Consider the following 18,334-nt stretch of genomic DNA (forward strand, 5'->3'; position numbering starts at 1 on the left):
AACTAGTGGACCAGCATAGGATGTTAGTAGACCAGCATGGGATGCTCGTGGACCAGCATGGGATGTATAGTGGAACAGTATGGGATGCTGGTCAAGCAGATTTACCACCACAGTTGTTCCCATGTTACCGAAGGGGTCCACATTGCCATAATAGTCAACCAATTGGGTCATCTCAATGGTTTGAGATTTTCATGTCTTGAGGAAATCCTTACCATAAGAGCAGACCTCACAGGTACGACTGCTCTCCAGGGAAGGGGCATAGCACCAAATCCTGGGCCCCCATACATTCAGGACTCTTGAAAGGGTTCCCCCACCTCACCTAAAACTCACGTCCACTGCACCCCTATACACACACTGTAGTCTATCCTGTACTTGTTTAATTATGTTTTGTGACTTTTTAACTTTGAGCTAACAATATTGTATATCAAAAGGCTGGCCCAGTAGCGCGCTAATCGGGATAAGCGGTGTTGAAAATGGACGGATGGATGGAGTCTGGTGAAGTCAATGGTTTGCAGGCTTGATACAGTTATTGCAAGTAAGGGTTATGCCACCAACTATTAAACATTATTCACTTTAAGTTCATTTAATCATGTCTGTTCCAATATTTTTGCTCACTTGAAAAGTGTGTGGGTTCAAAGAGAAAGTGCTCTGTCCTGAGTTGTTTAACACATGTAGATTCAGTATTCAGACCCCCTTAAAGTTTTCACTGTTTGCTATATTGCAGCCATTTGCTAAAATAATTGAAGGTTGTTTTTTTTCCCCTCATTAATGTATACACAGCACCCCATATTGACAGAAAAAAAACCGAATTGTTGAATTTTTCGCAGATTTATTAAAAAAGAAAAACTGAAATATCACACACATAAGTATTCAGACCCTTTGTATTGTAAGTATTTAGTAGAAGTCCCCTTTTGAGGTAAAACAGCCATGAGTCCTTTTGGGAAAGATGCAAGTTTTTCACACCTGGATTTGGGGATCCTCTGCCATTCCTCCTTGTAGATCCTCCCGAGTTCTGTAAGGATAGATGGTGAATGTTGGTGGACAGCCATTTTCAATAGGGTTTTAGTCAGGGCTCTGGCTGGGCCATTCAAGAACAGTCACGGAGTTGTTCTGAAGCCACTCCTTTGTTATTTTAGCTGTGTGCTTAGGGTCATTGTCTTGTTGGAAGGTGAACCTTCGGCCCAGTCTGAGGTCCTGAGCACTCTGGAGAAGGTTTTCGTCCAGGAGATCCCTGTACTTGGCCGCATTCATCTTTCCTTAGATTGCAACCGGTCGTCCTGTCCCTGTAGCTGAAAAACACCCCCACAGCATGCCACTGTTGGGACTGTATTGGACAGGTGATGAGCAGTGCCTGGTTTTCTCCACACAAACCGCTCAGAATTAAGGTCAAAATGTTCTATCTTGGTCTCATCAGACCAGAGAATCTTATTTAGCACCATCTGGGAGTCCTTCAGGTGTTTTTTTTTTAGCAAACTCCATGCAGGCTTTCATGTGTTTCGCACAGAGGAGAGGCTTCCGTCGGGCCACTCCGCCATAAAGCCCCAACTTGTGGAGGGCTGCAGTGATGGTTGACTTTCTAGAACTTTCTCCCATCTCCCGACTGCATCTCTGGAGCTCAGCCACAGTGATCTTTGGGTTCTTCTTTACCTCTCTCACCAAGGCTCTTCTCCGTCGATTGCTCAGTTTGGCCGGACGGCCAGCTCTCATTAGGGTTCTGGTTGTCCCAAACATCTTCCATTTAAGGATTATGGAGACCACTGTGCTCTTAGGAACCTTAAGTGCAGCAGAATGGTTTTTGTAACCTTGCCCAGATCTGTGCCTTGCCACAATTCTGTCTCTGAGCTCTTCAGGCAGTTCCTTTGACCTCATGATTCTCATTTGCTCTGACATGCACTGTGAGCTGTAAAGTCTTATACAGACAGGGGTGTGGCTTTGCTAATCAAGTCCAATCAGCATAATCAAACACAGCCGGACTCCAATGAAGGTGTAGAACTATCTCAAGGATGATCAGAAGAATTGGACAGCACCCGAGTGAAATATATGAGTGTCACAGCAAAGGGTCTGAATACTTATGGATTTGTGATCACTGCTCTAAATAATGCCTTTTGACCCTTCCACACTCCAGTCTGGTAAGTAGCGGTAATGCGTCTAACTCTAGTTTGCCCACCGCCAATCAAACTAAAGGAGAATTCAAATCTGTTTTCGGTAGAATGCTTCCACCTGCGCGCCCAACTCGACCACAGCGTCTGCTTTTCGAGGAGGATTCACACAGTAAGCCATTTTGTTTTCAATACACGGCTGTTTTAATAGCTAATGAGGTTAACTGAACTCACTTGCTGTTGTGATCAGTTAACGTTAAACCTAAAATAATCCGTTTTTGCTCATATAAAAGATTACTACAGTCTACTGGGGTTGGTCTGCTAGCTTGGTAGCTTGTTTCCGCTGTGCTGTTAATATGGGAGCTAACGTCTTGAACTTCAACATTATCAACATACGACGTTGATCAATACGACTGTGCCAGTCAGATCTGGTTTTACAGGTGTCACCAGCTACCAGCATACTGCTGTTGCCCCACTTGTAGCTAGTGACGCCACCAAAACCGGCATGCTGCTTTGCTGGTGACGCCAGCAAGACCATCATGCTGGTACCATGCTGGTTCCAGCAAGAGCAGCACCAAAACACAACAAAAACAGCATATGCTGGTTTTTGCTGGTTTTCACCTTGCTGGTCTATGCAGAGCGTCTGCCTCACAGTTCTGAGGACCGGGGTTCAATCCCCGGCCTCACTTGTGTGGAGTTTGCGCGTTCTCCCCGTGCCAGCGTGGGTTTTCTCCGGGCGCTCCGGTTTCCTCCTACATCCCAAAAACATGCATGGTAGGTTAATTGACAACTCTAAATTGCCCGTAGGTGCGAATGTGAGTGCGAATGGTTGTTTGTGTGTATGTGGCCTGCGATTGGCTGGCAACCAGTTCAGGGTGTGCCCCTCCTCTTGCCGCAGGCATTTTACGACGTGTATGAGAGCAAACTCCTCGTTTTCGAAGTCAGACAAGTCGTTAAGTGAAGCTATGGAGTTGCTACTGTTTTGAGTTACAGGTAAATGTAAACATTTCTATTGTTGTGAGATGTATACATTGATGGGTTACGTTGTAAGTTAGCCATTTGAAGATTTCATTTAACAGCAATCGCTGTGTGTAAAAGGGAAGGAAATGACTGCAAATATTGTCAAATATTATGACAAACTTTTTTGGGTATAAAATATGGACTCACTCAAGTCAAGTCTGCGAAGGACCCAACACACGATCACTCTCGTGATTATTTCATCCCGGTTTTCAGCAAATTCAGGGTGTAACATATGTGCCCAGCGATGAGCTGGCGACCAGTCCAGGGTGTTCCCTGCCTGTTGTGCAAAGTCAGTCGGGATAGGCTCCAGCTCAGTCGCAACCGAGTGAATGCGGCATGATCAAGTCACTCCTATGACTGTCTGATTTGTTTTTGTCTCATAAACAAAAAAGGTGAGCGGCAGATGTTTGCGTGACATGAATACAAAATAACAAACAATAACAAGGATATCATGGAAATATGGATTTTTTTTTTTCAATCTGGATTTGTAGGTTGGCAAAGAACTGGCCCTTAGAGTTGGAGTGATCTGAAGAATTCTCACCCATTGAGTACATGGCCCTGGTGCATCTTGTCCTTTTGAGCACTTCATACACCTGGCCACACAGGAAACATCCAAATGTTGTCATGAGACCTGTCATGTCGATTTACTTTGAATTGATATATTGTACATTATGTAATTGATTACTGAGTTAGTAGGGTGTGTTGTTTTTTCCACCCACCTCTTTCATCTTGCATTTCACCAAGCTAATAATAATAATAATACTTACAATGAAACTCCTCGTCCTGCTGTCAAAGACATGATCTCTGTCAGATAGATCAAATCTAGCGAGGAAAGCAAAACTAATCTCAGCTTCGATGCTTTCTCACACTTGACAGCACCCGCAATTGCAATGTAGTTTTCAATGGAATTGATCAATAATTCAGTCATTAATAGTTCATGCTACTAAGCCCAGTAAAAATACTGTACAATAATAAGTGTGTAATATACTGTCTAATTCTGCCGACCATGCCAGCTGTCATTGAGTCATTGTGTTTTGAGTAAGAGTACGTTACATAAAGGGTTATTCTGTATTTCAAGGGGTCGGCATTACACACTGCACGCATTAGTAAACATGAATTATCTTCCCAAAATATATTCACATCAAACAAGGTGTGTTAGTGGTTCAACAAACATTTATCCAGGTAAAGGTTTTACTCACAGGTGCTCCTTCTCTCTGGAAAAAGGATGAGAGAGTGATTTCACACTTGGTGACTTATTGGTGTCCACTTTTGGGTGCAAAGGAGATGTGACTTTGTGAATGAACAGTCGGACCTTTTCAACAATATTATTTCCTTGTTTAATCTCAAAAACCTACAAGGGATACAAGAGGAGTGAAATAGTGTTAATTGGAACTGAAAATGGATTGCTTTCTAAAGAGTTTTGATTTCCTTTGATCTAAGAATATATTTGTGTTGTGTTGAGTTGAGTTGAGTTGAGAGTTGATCGATGAGAAGATGTGGGATCCGCGCAATGTGATAACCGGCCGACAAGAGACCGACGGAACCCGTGTATGAAATGCATTTTAAAACCAAATCTTTCTATTTGACCCCTTTTGAATTGATCGCATTTTATATTTTGTCATTTTTCTGTGTGGTGTTATTGTGGGCAAAGGCTAAAACGTTTCATGACGAGGAAAATCCTCAGCATAAAACGTTACGGGGATTGACGGAGACAATGTTGTGCACATACAGGGCTCCTCAGTTAGGACGGCGTTCCGTTCCTATCGCGGCAACGTAACCCAAATTTGTACCTGCTAATCTATCGCTAACCTGTGCTAACGCAGTGGTAAAGTCATTAAGTCATTCACTTTCCGCGCCGCTTATCCTCACTAGGGTCGCGGGTGCGCCGGAGCCTATCCCGGCTGACTCTGGGCAAGAGGTGGGGCACACCCTGAACAAACAACCCTCCGCACTCATGTCCACACCTACGGGCAATTTCGGATCTTTCAATCAAGCGAGCACGCATGTTTTTGGGATGTGGGTGGACGAAAACCCACACAGGCACGGGGAGAACATGCAAATTACACACAGGCGAGGCCAGATTTGAACCAAGGTCCTCCGAACTGGCAGGCAGATGTGCTAACCGGTCAGCCATCGTAAAGTCATCGTTACAGTCAACATTATAATATGTATGAATGTAAAACAATTCAAATGACACAGCAAGTAGGGCAGTGACAGAGTGCGCCCTCTTGTGCCGTGTGACGACGTATCCCTACGCTGCTGCACAAACTAGTTCATCGCACGCCAATCCGAAACTCAAATGCCTTATGCTGATATGTAAACCGAGGACTCCTTGCATTGAATGAGATGACAATCCATGTTTCATTCATCGTCATCTTCGGTCCTGAGATACTGAGAAAAGATGGCTTCATGTCAACGAGAATTTCATTTCCCAAATAAGCATTTGATGAACCAGGTAAAGATGGACTTGTTTGTGTGTACCTTGTTTGTTGGAATCTTGAGCTTCATGAACTCAGCCTCCCGACACAGAACATTCCATGGGGCATGGATCTTCAAAAAGCCAATTCCAGGGATCTTGCACTATTTACATTTTCAAAGAGACCAATGCATGAAACAATGACAGTTGCATGACAGACACATTTGATCAATTGTAATACCTGTTAAAAGTGAAGAAAATTTGCATGAAAAGAAACATGAAGTAAACACACAATTGAATTGCTTCGGTGGCCCACATAAAATGTTGTGGTGGGACAGATCTGGCCGTCGGGCCTTGAGTTGGGCAACTGTGCTCTAGTGGTACGTACAAGAATCACTGAAATAAATGGTCGGACTGTGCACAATGTTGCAGTGGCGACAACTTTTTTTCTTTTTGATCTAGCACAATACTTTTGTTAAGTACAGTTCAGTTGTACAGTATTTCACTTTTAATTTTATGTGCAATAAATTGTAATTAAATCCCTAAGTACCATTTCTTGATTTTCTATATGTAAGTGTAGTGTTAATGCTCCAACCGTGCATAATGTTACAGTGATTTACAGTCCCAATTCCAATGAAGTTGGGACGTTGTGTTAAACATAAATCAAAACAGAATACAATGATTTGCAAATCATGTTCAACCTATATTTAACTGAAGACACTACAAAGACAAGATATTCAATGTTCAAACTGATAAACTTGATTGTTTTTAGCAAATCATCATTAATTTAGAATTTTATGTCTGCAACACGTTCCAAAAAAAGGACAATGTTCCTCAACGTACAATTGCAAGGAATTTAGGGATTTCATCATCTACGGTCCAGAATATCATCAACAGGTTCAGAGAATCTGGAGAAATCAGTGCCAACATTGAACGCCCGTGACCTTCGATCCCTCAGGCGGCACTGCATCACAAACCGACATCAATGTGGAAAGGATATCACCACATGGGCTCACGAGCACTTCAGAAAACCAATGTCAGTAAATCCAGTTGGGCGCTACATCCGGAAGTGCAACTTGAAACTCTACTATGCAAAGCCAAAGCCATTTATCAACAACACCCAGAAACACCGCCGGCTTCTCTGGGCCCGAGCTCATCTAAGATGGACCGATGCAAAGTGGAAAAGTGTTCTGTGGTCTGGCGAGTCTACATTTCAAATTGTTTTTGGAAATTGTGGACGTCGTGTCCTCCGGGCCAAAGAGGAAAAGAACCATCCGGAATGTTATGGACACAAAGATCAAAAGCCAGCATCTGTGATGGTATGGGGCTGTGTTAGTGCCAATGGCATGGGTAACTTACACATCTGTGAAGGCACCATTAATGCTGAAAAGTACATACAGGTTTTGGAGAAACATATGCTGCCATCCAAGCAACGTCTTTTTCATGGACGGCCCTGCTTATTTCAGCAAGACAATGCCAAACCACATTCTGCACGTGTTACAACAGCGTGGCTTCGTAGTCAAAGAGTGCGGGTACTCGACTGGCCTGCCTGCAGTCCAGACCTGTCTCCCATTGAAAACGTGTGGCGCATTATGAAGCGTAAAATACGACAACGGAGACCCCGGACTGTTGAACAGCTGAAGCTGTACATCAAGCAAGAATGGGAAAGAATTCCACCAAGAAACCTTCAACAATTACTGTCCTCAGTTCCCAAACGTTTATTGAATGTTGTTAAAAGAAAAGGTGATGTAACACAGTGGTAAACATGACCCTGTCCCAGCTTTTTTAAATTCTAATTGAATGATTATTTGCTAAAAACAATAAAGTTTATCAGTTTGACAATTAAATATCTTGTCTTTATAGTGTATTCAATTAAATATAGGTCGAACATGATTTGCAAATCATTGTATTCTGTTCTTATTTATGTTTAACACAAGGTCCCAACTTCATTGGAATTGGGACTGTACAATAGTATTAAGTATACTTTCTATATGGGCTACTATGCTTCCTGTATTTTAATGTTGGTCATAATGGTGGTACTTGGTGGGAAGGTGGTATTGGGGTAAAAGATTTCAGAAGCACGAGCCTAAAGGCGTTTAAATACAACGAGGTCATAGTCAGATATTTCACAGTCATAAGTGCCTGTTCATAACTCACCACTTCGGACTATAATGTTCCATTTCTGAAGCTTCCCCTTGTTGACTCTCCCTCACCCTGTCCCTGTCCTCTGTCAATCTCTTTGCTGCTCCTCTACCTGTTTTTGAGTCACAGCGGACTCGGGACTGTGGGGAACGTTATGAGGTAGCACATATGCTGTTAGCTAATGCTAATCTGCTGTATGCTTTTGGCTTTGAAATCATAGTCCCTCCGTATAGTCTGAGCCATTTAACACGTATGCAAATTGTGAGTTGCACTTAATGCATTTTTCTTACCTCGTCAGCCTTTTCTACTTCCAAGCCAGTCTTCAGGAGGTTTTCCACAAACTCTTCCCGCCTGAATCGCTTTTCATCCTCATGGTAATCAGTCTGTTGCTCTTGGGCAGCAATCTCAGGGTCTTCTTTGGGCTGTAAAGGTGCGCGGCTGCTTCTCATGCTCAAGCTACGTCGAAGGCGGCGAATGAAGTTGTCGTCTCCAAACTTGGGTGATTTTCTGCTGCTAGACCTGTTGGGTTTCTGGATGTGGTACGCAAGCACGTAGTCCACTCGCCGCTCGCCATCGGCAAAGTATGGGCCAAACTGAGGACGCAATGATGCTCTGCCTTCAGCGTTCAGATTTTTCATTGGCTAGAGGAAAGAAAGAGAATGATAGGTTTTCTTTTGTGAACTGTTTCTCAATGGGTTTTTTTTATGGCCGTACTGTAAATTGCCAAATACAATACAAAAAACATTACAAAAGTGATTTATTATGTCATGTAAAATGTGCATGTTCGATTCTTTTGCTGCCAAAGTGTGTTAGAAATGATGTGCAGGTGCTGTCCTACATTGTTTATTTGGGTAGGTTTAACGTACACTTCAGAAGTGTCGATCAGAGGTATTAATTCAACAATATGTTTATTATTGTGGCTATGGTTTTTCCAGTGGGGTGGAACAGTAAATACTGCATCGTAGTTTTTATTCCTTTAAAATGATTTTGTATTCCTATTGATTTGATTTGACTGCTTGTAAATCACGCAAGGGGGAATTCAACTTACAATGTGCGTCGTCCTCAGCAGCACTGCAAGCGTTCCTTTCGCACATGAATTCTGTCACACGGTCTGCCTAGTGTACTTTCACCACCCCGACACCTCTTCGCCGCCTTCAATCATCCCACTCACCAAATTATGCTGCATTGCCACTTGTATTCACACTCTAGCCAAATCCCATCTTGACTCTCTCTCCTCGGGACGTATCCAAAATAATAATCATCGTGCAAAAGGATGAAACTAATTTAGACCTGTTGCTCTATCATCCCTGGTGATGAAGATTTTGGAGGAAACACTGAAGAATGAAATTGTCTCCCAAATTGATCAAGCTCTGAAAGGTGCGGATGTCGCTTCCAATTTCATCTTGAACGAGTTATACAAGCGCCGAGAAAACTCCATTTACATGCAAGACGTGTATTTGCTCACTTCTCAGCAGCTTTTAATGAGATGCAGCCTCACATTTGAATTTTGTGACTTGCTTTTAGGGCGGCTTTGAAATTTCTCAACGGACAGGATTTTAGCGTCTGTTTGCCAACGGTCACATGACCAACGCCGTCATATCAAATGGAGGTTCCTCGCAGGTCTGTGTGCGTTTCCCTCTGCTTTTAATCATGTACACAGACAACTGCGGGTTTTCCAAAGAGGGCAGCCACCTTTTAAAGTTATCGGATGATACTGCCGGCGGCGCGGTGGGTGATTGGTTAGAGCGTCTGCCTCACAGTCACTCTAAATTGCCCGTGAGTGTGAGTGTGAATGTGAGTGTGAATGTGAGTGCGAATGGTTGTTTGTTTTGACATGACTTTTTGTTGGATGCTGGATTATGTATTTGATTGTTTGGTGTTTTCCAAGCCTATGTGGGCTATAAAATGTCATCCATTCATTCATTCGATTGAAATTAATTCTTTTTCAAACCTTTCTCTTTTTCCTGGTCAAAAACAACAATGAATGAGCAGAAATTAAAGAAGTAAAAGACTAAAAATACTTGGAACTTGATTTAGAATATAATAGAAAGAAGAAATAGAAATCTGAATAGAACTAGATATAGGCCCTTTTGTCGTAATCTGAGACATATAATGGACTGTTTTAGGAGTGCGGTAGGGGGGCCCAGAATTTGCAACCCCAACGTTGAACCAGGTGCTACGGAAGTCAAATAGTAAACACGTCTCCAAAAAAAGTTAAAGTCCTTGTGGGATATATATATATCTTAAATAATAAATAATGAATTAAATCTGTGTGGATAGTGTGGAGAGCATCAGGCACACAGCCTCATGGGGAGCCTCAATGTCCAAGCGGAGGAGCGCCGGAGACCAAGTTTGTCTGTTTTGGCTGGTGGAAAGAAAGTCCAGGAGCAGGTGAGTGGGGGGGGGGGGGGGGGTGTCCAGGTCAGACAGGTCTGACCAGTATGTCAGGTAACATTGTTTTGACATTTCCTGAGCCGCTTCTCCTTACAAGGATCACGGGAGCGCTGGAGCCTATCCCAGCTATCTTCGGTGCAGGAGGCGGGGTACACCCTGAACCGGTTGCCAGCCAATCGCAGGGCACACATATCTTAGTTTAAAGATCAACGTTGTATTTCAACAAGTACTTAATACTGTAATTACTGGCTCATGGTTACTAAACAATGAACATTTGTAATACTTATGATGTAATTTTGCTACGCAAATTATTTTAAAGCTCCAGGAACACTTCGGAAAACCAATGTCAGTAAATACATTTCGGCGCTGAACTGCTGTTTGGTGCATAGGCACAAACAACAGTCAGGACCCGTACCCCCACCCGAAGGCGGAGGGAGGCCACCCTCTCGTCCACCGGGGTGAACCCCAACGTACAGGCGCCGAGCCGGGGGGCAATAAGTATACCCACACCTGCTCGGCGCCTCTCACCGTGGGCAACTCCAACTCTGTAAAAGAGTCCAACCCCTTTCGAGAGCACTGGTACCAGAGCCCAAGCTGTGCGTGGAGGCGAGTCCGACTATATCTAGTCGGAACTTCTCGACCTCACACACCAGCTCGGGCTCCTTCCCTGCCAGAGAGGTGACATTCCACGTCCCTAGAGCCAGCTTCTGCAGCCGGGGATCGGATTGCCAAGGTCCCCGCCTTCGGTCACCGCCCAGTTCACACTGCACCCGACCCTTATGGCCCCTCCCACAGGTGGTGAGCCCATGGGAAGGGGGACCCACGTTACCCTTTCGGGCTGTGCCCGGCCAGGCCCCATGGGTGCAGGCCCGGCCACCAGGCGCTCGCCTTCGAGCCCCACCTCCAGGCCTGGCTCCAGAGGGGGGCCCCGGTGACCCGCGTCCGGGCAAGGGAAACCTGAGTCCATATTTTGTCTTCGTCATAAGGGGTCTTTGAGCCGTGCTTTGTCTGGTCCCTCACCTAGGACCTGTTTGCCACGGGTGACCCTACCAGGGGCGTAAAGCCCCAGACAACTTAGCTCCTAGGATCATTGGGACACACAAACCCCTCCACCACGATAAGGTGACAGCTCAAGGAAAATTCCAAGATCATAAGTTCATATTTATTTATTTATGTTTCACTTTGTTCTACTCTACTGACTACAGCCAGGTCAGCATTGCAAATATACGTGTGTGTCTGTATATATCCATCCATTTTCTGAGCCGCTTCTCCTCACTGGGGTCGCGGGCGTGCTGGAGCCTATCCCGGCTGTCATCGGGCAGGAGGCGGGGTACACCCTGAACCGGTCGCCAGCCAATCGCAGGGCACATACAAACAAACAACCATTCGCACTCACAGTCACACCTACGGGCAATTTAGAGTCTCCAATTCATGCATGTTTTCGGGATGTGGGAGGAAACCGGAGTGATCAATGTGTACCATGCTTCTCGCCCAAAGTAAGCAAAATTCGGCTGCAGCTTACGAGTGACCCTCAACAAAATAATGACAAGCTATATAGCAATGGGTCGATGTTTACTTTTGTCCTCTGTCTTGAATTCGCAGATTACTGGAGCAGACTGGCCCTAGACCAATGATTCTCAACCGGTGTGCCGGGGCATTAGTGAGCATCAGAAAATGTGGTGAGATCTCCATTTAAATCACAAGGATAAACAAATAGACTCTGCTTCAACTAATACCATACAAAATACATTTTGATTGAAGATAAAGCAAACATTTACAGGACAGTGAGGAAAAAGTATGTAAACCCTTGGATTTAATACTGGAACTAGTTGACTCTCCTTTTGGCAGCCTCAACCTCAACCAAACGTTTCCTGTATTTTTTTTAAAAAACGTTGTTTTAGCGTGCATGCATGCTACCGTATGTTTTAAGCTAGCGTATGTTTTACCATGCCTGCACCCGATAATACGGTGCGCCTGATGCAAATGTGTTAAATACAGAAATAGACCCCGTAACCGAGACTGCGCCTTTGAATACGATGCGCCTTATGGTCGTGAAAATACGATACTTCTCTGCCACTGCAGACTTCCGCATGCAGTGCCACACTTCCTCTCTAGCTACTCTGCCATCGGCGTTCTCTCGATCTACAAAGGCAACGCAACGCCTTCTGATCTTTTCGATATTTCTCCATCAACACCCTCGGGGGCAAATCGTGCATCTGTGGTACCGTCGTGTTGCTCGCAAATACTCACTTCTGTCCTGAGTCGAGCCTCCGCCACTCGTTCCCATAAATTCCTAGTGTGGCCCATCAACTTTGTTCCTCTACAGTTCCCACAACTCTGCAGAGAACAAGGGTCATCCCTTGTTCGGTTGTTTTATTGTATTTGATTCTTGTTGTTGTTGTTTTTAAAAATGTCAAATAGAAAAATATGCATTTCTTGTACCTGACTTAGTTTTATTTTAGTCCCATTTCAATGACTGATAACCACTTAACGTACATCAGTCGTCACTCTTAACCCCGCCCTATAGTTTCCTAGTCACATCAAAAAGACAGATGTAGTTTCCTACTATGGAGTTGTCACTCTGGGCCTTGGTGTTGTCCATATCGACGTTCTTCTCCTCACTGGGAACTGGCCAATAGTTGTCACTCCTCCGCATAATGCAGGGCTCCTCGTCTTTGGTGATGCCTGTCCTCAGTGTAGGGGAACCTGATATCGGTACAGAGAGAGGGATTTCAAATCAGTGTCTTTTCTTACCAAGAGTGAAAATTAACCAAATTAACCGGAAACCTCCCACGTCCGAAGTTGGACAATTTCCTATTTTTTTCAGAAATCCCCAAATGGGTCTGTTATTTTAAAACAATGGTCACCCAAGTGTACAGGTTTTTACCTCTATCTGTCTGTCTGTCTGTCTGTCTGTCTGTCTGTCTCGCTATATCTTGGCACAATTCGTGAGTTGGCAGGAAATGCAACAACTGGAATGTTTTCAGGATCAGTGGTCCAATAGTATGTTTTTTGTTGCTGTTTTTTTAAACATTACATTCGGCCTGAAAACGTGTTGGCAGAGCCTGAAATACAAGTGCTTTATTGGCATTTACTCCACAAATGTCAAATTTTGTTTCGCCTTTGTAAAGTATAAATAACCTGTGTAGTATGCAGGGTTTAAAAGTGAGGATTCCAAGGGTCCCGGGAAAATAATAGCCTTTCCAATTTGCGTCTTTGTAGTGGTGGGGCCAAAATCAGAGTTCGACACTAACTTTTCCACCGGTGCGACCAACTGGGAAAGTTGGTCGCACCAGCACATGATTTGGTTGCAGAGTAAAATCATTTTGGCTGCTTGTATCATTTGTGCCTTTTGGATCAGCTCCTTCACCACAACGATACAGAGTCCGCATTACTGTCGATATACTGCTCCATTCTTCCCTCCCTCGTGAATAAGACCCCGAGATACTTGAACTCCACCACCTGGGGCAGGATCTCTTCCTCGACCTGGAGAGGGCACTCCACCCGTTTCCGACTGAGGACCGTGGCCTCAGATTTGGAGGTACTGATTTTCATCCCGTCACATTCGGTCTGCGAACCGCTCCAGTGAGAGCTGAAAATCGTGGCGTGGTGCAGCTATCAGAAACACATCATCGGCAAAAAGCAGAGACTGATGCCACCAAACCGGACCCCCTCAACACCAAGTGTCCGTAAAGGTTATGAAGAGAATTGATGATAAAGGACACCCTCGGCGGAGTGCAAATTAATCCGATTTACTGCCGATTTATGCGGACCAAACTCTGACCCCCGGTCATACAGCCCATCTTAGGAGGTTCGGTACCCCATACTCCCGGAGCACCCCCCACAGGACTCCCCGGGAGACGAGGTCGAACGCCTTCTCCACTGGTTGGGCAAACTCCCATGCAACCTCAAAGACCCTCCTGAGGGTGTAGAACTGGTCCACTGTTCCACGGCCAGGACGAAAACCACAGAACTTTCTTTTGTCGATCCCGAGTTTGTTTTCTTTCAATTGAAATCCACTTTGTTCTGCTTTGTTAAATGTTAGACTATCAAGTTTGATCAAAAGACTGGGGTGTTGTGACATTCACAACCAAACGGAATTTATTGACTGGCACACTAACATGAATAACGGCAATCGTCTCTTTGAACCTGACCGCGGCTGGGACTGCCGTGCGAGGCTACTGTGTCGCCAGATTTGTCCTGCGTCTTGTATCCTGTATCCTGTATCGATCAGAGAAAGCAACAGCTCGAATGTTTTCTGCCTCCACAAAGTGTGTTCAGATCCTCCTGAGCCAATGTACAAAACGAGGAAATGGCCGTCGATTAACAGTGGCGTAATGGGTCCGAGGGGGTTTATGATATCTGTACGTGTTAACATTGCCATCAAAACATGCAAATCGGATTGTCCCCCCATTGAATGTACTTATTATTTGTGTGTCAACTGCTTTCATGCCCTACAATTTTGTCAGTTAAATACAAAGAACATAAGTTAATATTGAAACAGTGTGATCATTTTCTGTTTGACAAAGGAATACAATTGCATGGAATCGGTTGACAAATATTAGTAAAGTCAACGTTTCAAAGTCACTATTGATTATCAGTGGCCCAATAGTCTTTATTGGTCGTGTTTAATGAAATAAAATAACATATGAACATGACAAAGAATACATGGATGGGCATTTTACAATTTATTCTGTGATCTGCTACAGATGGTTGTTTAAGTACAATTCTGTTGTGTTTAACTTTTAGCTACAGTACAAACCAGTTTGCTTTTATACATTTAAGTACCATTTTTATATAACTTCTGTGTCATACATTTTAATGGAATCCTTATTTAGGTACTTTTGCCCTCATGTTTGAGAGTAGCATCAATGTTCAAAATGTGCATAATGTTACCGTGGCTTGCATAATAAACTTTTAAAACATTGGTACCTTTTTTTTTTTTTTTTTTTTTTTTTTTTAGTGAACATTAAGGCCTATGACATTGTTGTATTTTATTGTTGGCCGTTATAGTGCTCCTCGGCGAGCTATTTTCTGGTGAGGTGTAAAAAAAAAAAAGGGTTTGAGAACCACTGAGTTAGAATATAAGATTTAAATGAACCCTAAGCATGAAGATGAAAGCAGACAAAAAAAAAAAAAAGTGTAGGTCACGTGCATAAAACTGTTGTAAGCGGTGCCATTATAGAATAAATCAAATCACTCGCAAATAAATGAAAAGCTGGATTTATGTATTATGTCAATCGTTTTCAGGAAATGTATTTTGTTTTATATATATATATATATAAAAACAAAATATGATGGAAACGACATTTATACACGATGTAGATATATAGATATAAGCCATTCAAAAAAATGCGTGCCACCAGTTGATAGGAAATGTATTTACTCAAGTCGACGTTTCACGATAAGGTTTCTTCGGTCATCGCAAATTCCGACTCAGCTACACACACACACGCACACACGCACGCACGCACACGCGCGCGCGCGAAAGGGACACACGTACGCGCGTGCAATTCCACTGTAGATTCAATAGCACACACACACACAAAAAAAAAATACAAAAAAATGCGCTCTTTCTCTTACCGGTGTCTTCTTTTGTCTCCTGGCGAATTAAACCCCCCACCGCTTGACACTCCATGACGTATATCGGGTTCTACCGCAAGACCCCAACCGCATCTATTCCTCAACGGCGCGCTGTGTGATCCGCATGTGTGCCCACAGGTTTATAAGCGCCTGCGTTGTTGCTTAGACACGCGTGACTGGATGCTACCACTCGCGAAGGAGGCTGCCGAATGTTCACAAACAACAATAACAATAACATACCCCGCAAGATGGCCATTTGAAGCACATCAGGGGGGGGGGGAAAAAAAAGACTTTGCCCTATTCACCAAATAGATTTTATGGTGAACACAAGCTTGTCCATGTGTCTAAAAAAAAAAAAATAATAATCATTATCATTCAAAAAAAAATCATAATAATCAAATCGCTGATATGTGCTCAGTACCTATATTTGGCATTGCAAAAGTGAGTCAACTATCCTATCCGTAGAATGGAAGATATGATTTCCGATATGAATGCTATGCAGTGTTAGCACCCCGGCCGGGACCGCCCACTTTTGCAATAGGGAACGAAAGGAGCGAAAGAAAAAAAAAAAAAAAAAGAAAAAAAAAAGTGCGGAGGTGTTTCAAACGTCAACATGTAAAAACTCTCACGTCGACTTCACAAAACACTTTAACGATCCGCGAGATTTAGGACCTGTGTGAAGGGAATCATTCTGTGGGCGGTTGATCGTCGTTGACCGATGATCGTAATGAGTAAACAGGGTCAACCACACCATAAATGTAATTGCATTGCGACGAAGAAAGAGGCGTGTACTCTCCTTCCTGTTGTGGCAATCTGAACTTTTTTTTTTCCCAGTAGCATATTTGAACAAAACGTACAGTCAATGGCGTTACAATTTAAATGTGATTAAAACAGAAATGGAGGTTTCACAGCAAACAAAGAGCAGTAGGTACACAGAAACTTTACCTTTTCTCCACCGTCAACGAGATTCCGATTATTTGGAAAATGACATCGAATATTTGTCGGTATTGCCTGTAACACTTCCCTCTCACCTGGAACAGAGAGGGTGGAGTAGGAAGTGTTTCTAGTCTCCCCCAGGTGAATCTCTCCTCCCCCACATGTACTGCACATGGTCTGGGAGTAGCTGATTGGTCAGAAGCAGAAGGTAATTATTCGGAAGAAAAACAAAACAAAAAAACAACAAAAAAACATTCTAAACTGCACAGGTACATTTTGTTCATGAAGGTTGCTTGATGTTTGGCAATCTAAAGCTGGTAGCCTTCGGTAAGATCACAACACCATTTCAACCTTAGCCTCGAGTCTTCAGTGAGAGACATTCCGAGACAGACGTGTTTGAACTTGTTGCATGTATTTATTTGGTCATTTTCTAAGATACACACCACTGAATGCACCCTGAAAGGCAGAAATCGAGTATATATATATATATGTATATGTGTGTGTGTGTGTGTGGGAGGAAACCGGAGTGCCCGGAGAAAACCCACCCGGGTACGGGGAGAAGATGCAAACTCCACACAGGCGGGGCCTGGGATTGGACCCCGGTCCTCAGAACTGTGAGGCAGACCCTCTCGCCAGTCGCCCAACCGTGACCACCACACACATTCATTGTCACATTCTTGAGTATTGGTATAGTTATAAATAAAGTTTGCGCATTTCAAGTGATTCAAAGAATTTGGGAATAACGTGGTACACTCACGTGACTGCTGCGCAGGCACGGTGGTTTCAGTTTCTGCTCAGTGACGGAATGTTCATCCGACCAGTCCAGGGTGTAGCCTGCCTTTCGCCCAAGATCATCTGAGAATGATCTAAACGGTATACAAGTATAGAAAATGGACAGATGCAATACTAATTCAACGTCACTATATGTACAGTAGCACATTGTGTTCATAATAACGTTAACGTGCATACAGCGGCGGTATCATATCGGAGTAAGTGAATCTGGACAAAGTAAACCAACCTGACTGACGCCATAAGCACAGCCTTGTTCAGCAGTGATTCAGAGCAGAGGACCCGTTTTTGTTCTTGGTGCCTCCTCATGCAGTGGCAACGACAGGGAGGACTGTTTGTCAAATATTTCGCTATTGGGTGTCACAGTGAATGTTGGCGGATTCAGTGTTTGCCCGTTCCCAAAAGTAAGGTCTGTCCTTGGTATGAAGGGAATACATTCTACGGTTGCATAGGATTAGGCAATCCTACCTGTTGTTCTTCTGAATGAGGGCAAGGCGTTGGTGTCATTTTACCCACCACACCCAAAACCTCAACAAAATTCACACCTCAATTAGAAAGGAGGGTTTTCTGTGGAATTCTTTGTCTGGTAGTTTTAAGCAATGTGTACATATTGAACGATCAAATCGCAATTTAAAAAAAAAAAATATATATATATATATAAATATCCATTTTATACCACCATAAATAGGGAAACAAGAAACATAAGAATACAACTGTCAAACCATAAACTCAATTATTATAGAAAGGTGAACACGTCTTAAAATAACTGTCTCAAGTATGACATCAATAATAAAAACTATGATTCTATTATCATGATTGCCTGCATTAAAGCCAGGCAATTATTGTTCTGGGAGATTTATCTGTAAAATGTACATAACCTGCTATCCGCGATGTTCGAAAGAAGGCACCTGTCTCCCATCGAAAATGCGTGGCACATTATGCCAATGAATGTTTC

General features: G+C 43.5%; 1 protein-coding gene across 4 annotated transcripts in view; it reads right to left on the reverse strand.

The window, feature by feature from the left end:
• ano1a (anoctamin 1, calcium activated chloride channel a) overlaps positions 1 to 17,805 on the reverse strand; it is a 51,146-nt gene extending 33,341 nt beyond the window's left edge. Inside the window, exons 1-8 of one of the 4 annotated variants that reach the window (XM_061757771.1) lie at positions 17,609 to 17,805; positions 17,348 to 17,456; positions 12,638 to 12,777; positions 7,968 to 8,318; positions 5,601 to 5,699; positions 4,319 to 4,470; positions 3,887 to 3,941; positions 3,661 to 3,712 (exon numbers count right to left, since the gene is read on the reverse strand). In XM_061757771.1, coding sequence (XP_061613755.1) covers positions 3,661 to 3,712; positions 3,887 to 3,941; positions 4,319 to 4,470; positions 5,601 to 5,699; positions 7,968 to 8,318; positions 12,638 to 12,727 — 799 coding nt within the window. In that variant the 5' untranslated portion in view covers positions 12,728 to 12,777; positions 17,348 to 17,456; positions 17,609 to 17,805. Of the gene's footprint in view, positions 1 to 3,660; positions 3,713 to 3,886; positions 3,942 to 4,318; positions 4,471 to 5,600; positions 5,700 to 7,967; positions 8,319 to 12,637; positions 12,778 to 15,654; positions 15,872 to 16,599; positions 16,778 to 17,135; positions 17,291 to 17,347; positions 17,457 to 17,608 lie in introns of those variants that run through there. The other 3 variants (XM_061757749.1, XM_061757768.1, XM_061757759.1) reach the window with 3 other exon arrangements.
• Positions 17,806 to 18,334: the final 529 nt, after the last annotated feature.

This window comes from Phyllopteryx taeniolatus, chromosome 2, assembly GCF_024500385.1.
Source record: "Phyllopteryx taeniolatus isolate TA_2022b chromosome 2, UOR_Ptae_1.2, whole genome shotgun sequence".
NCBI classification, from domain to species: domain Eukaryota; kingdom Metazoa; phylum Chordata; class Actinopteri; order Syngnathiformes; family Syngnathidae; genus Phyllopteryx; species Phyllopteryx taeniolatus.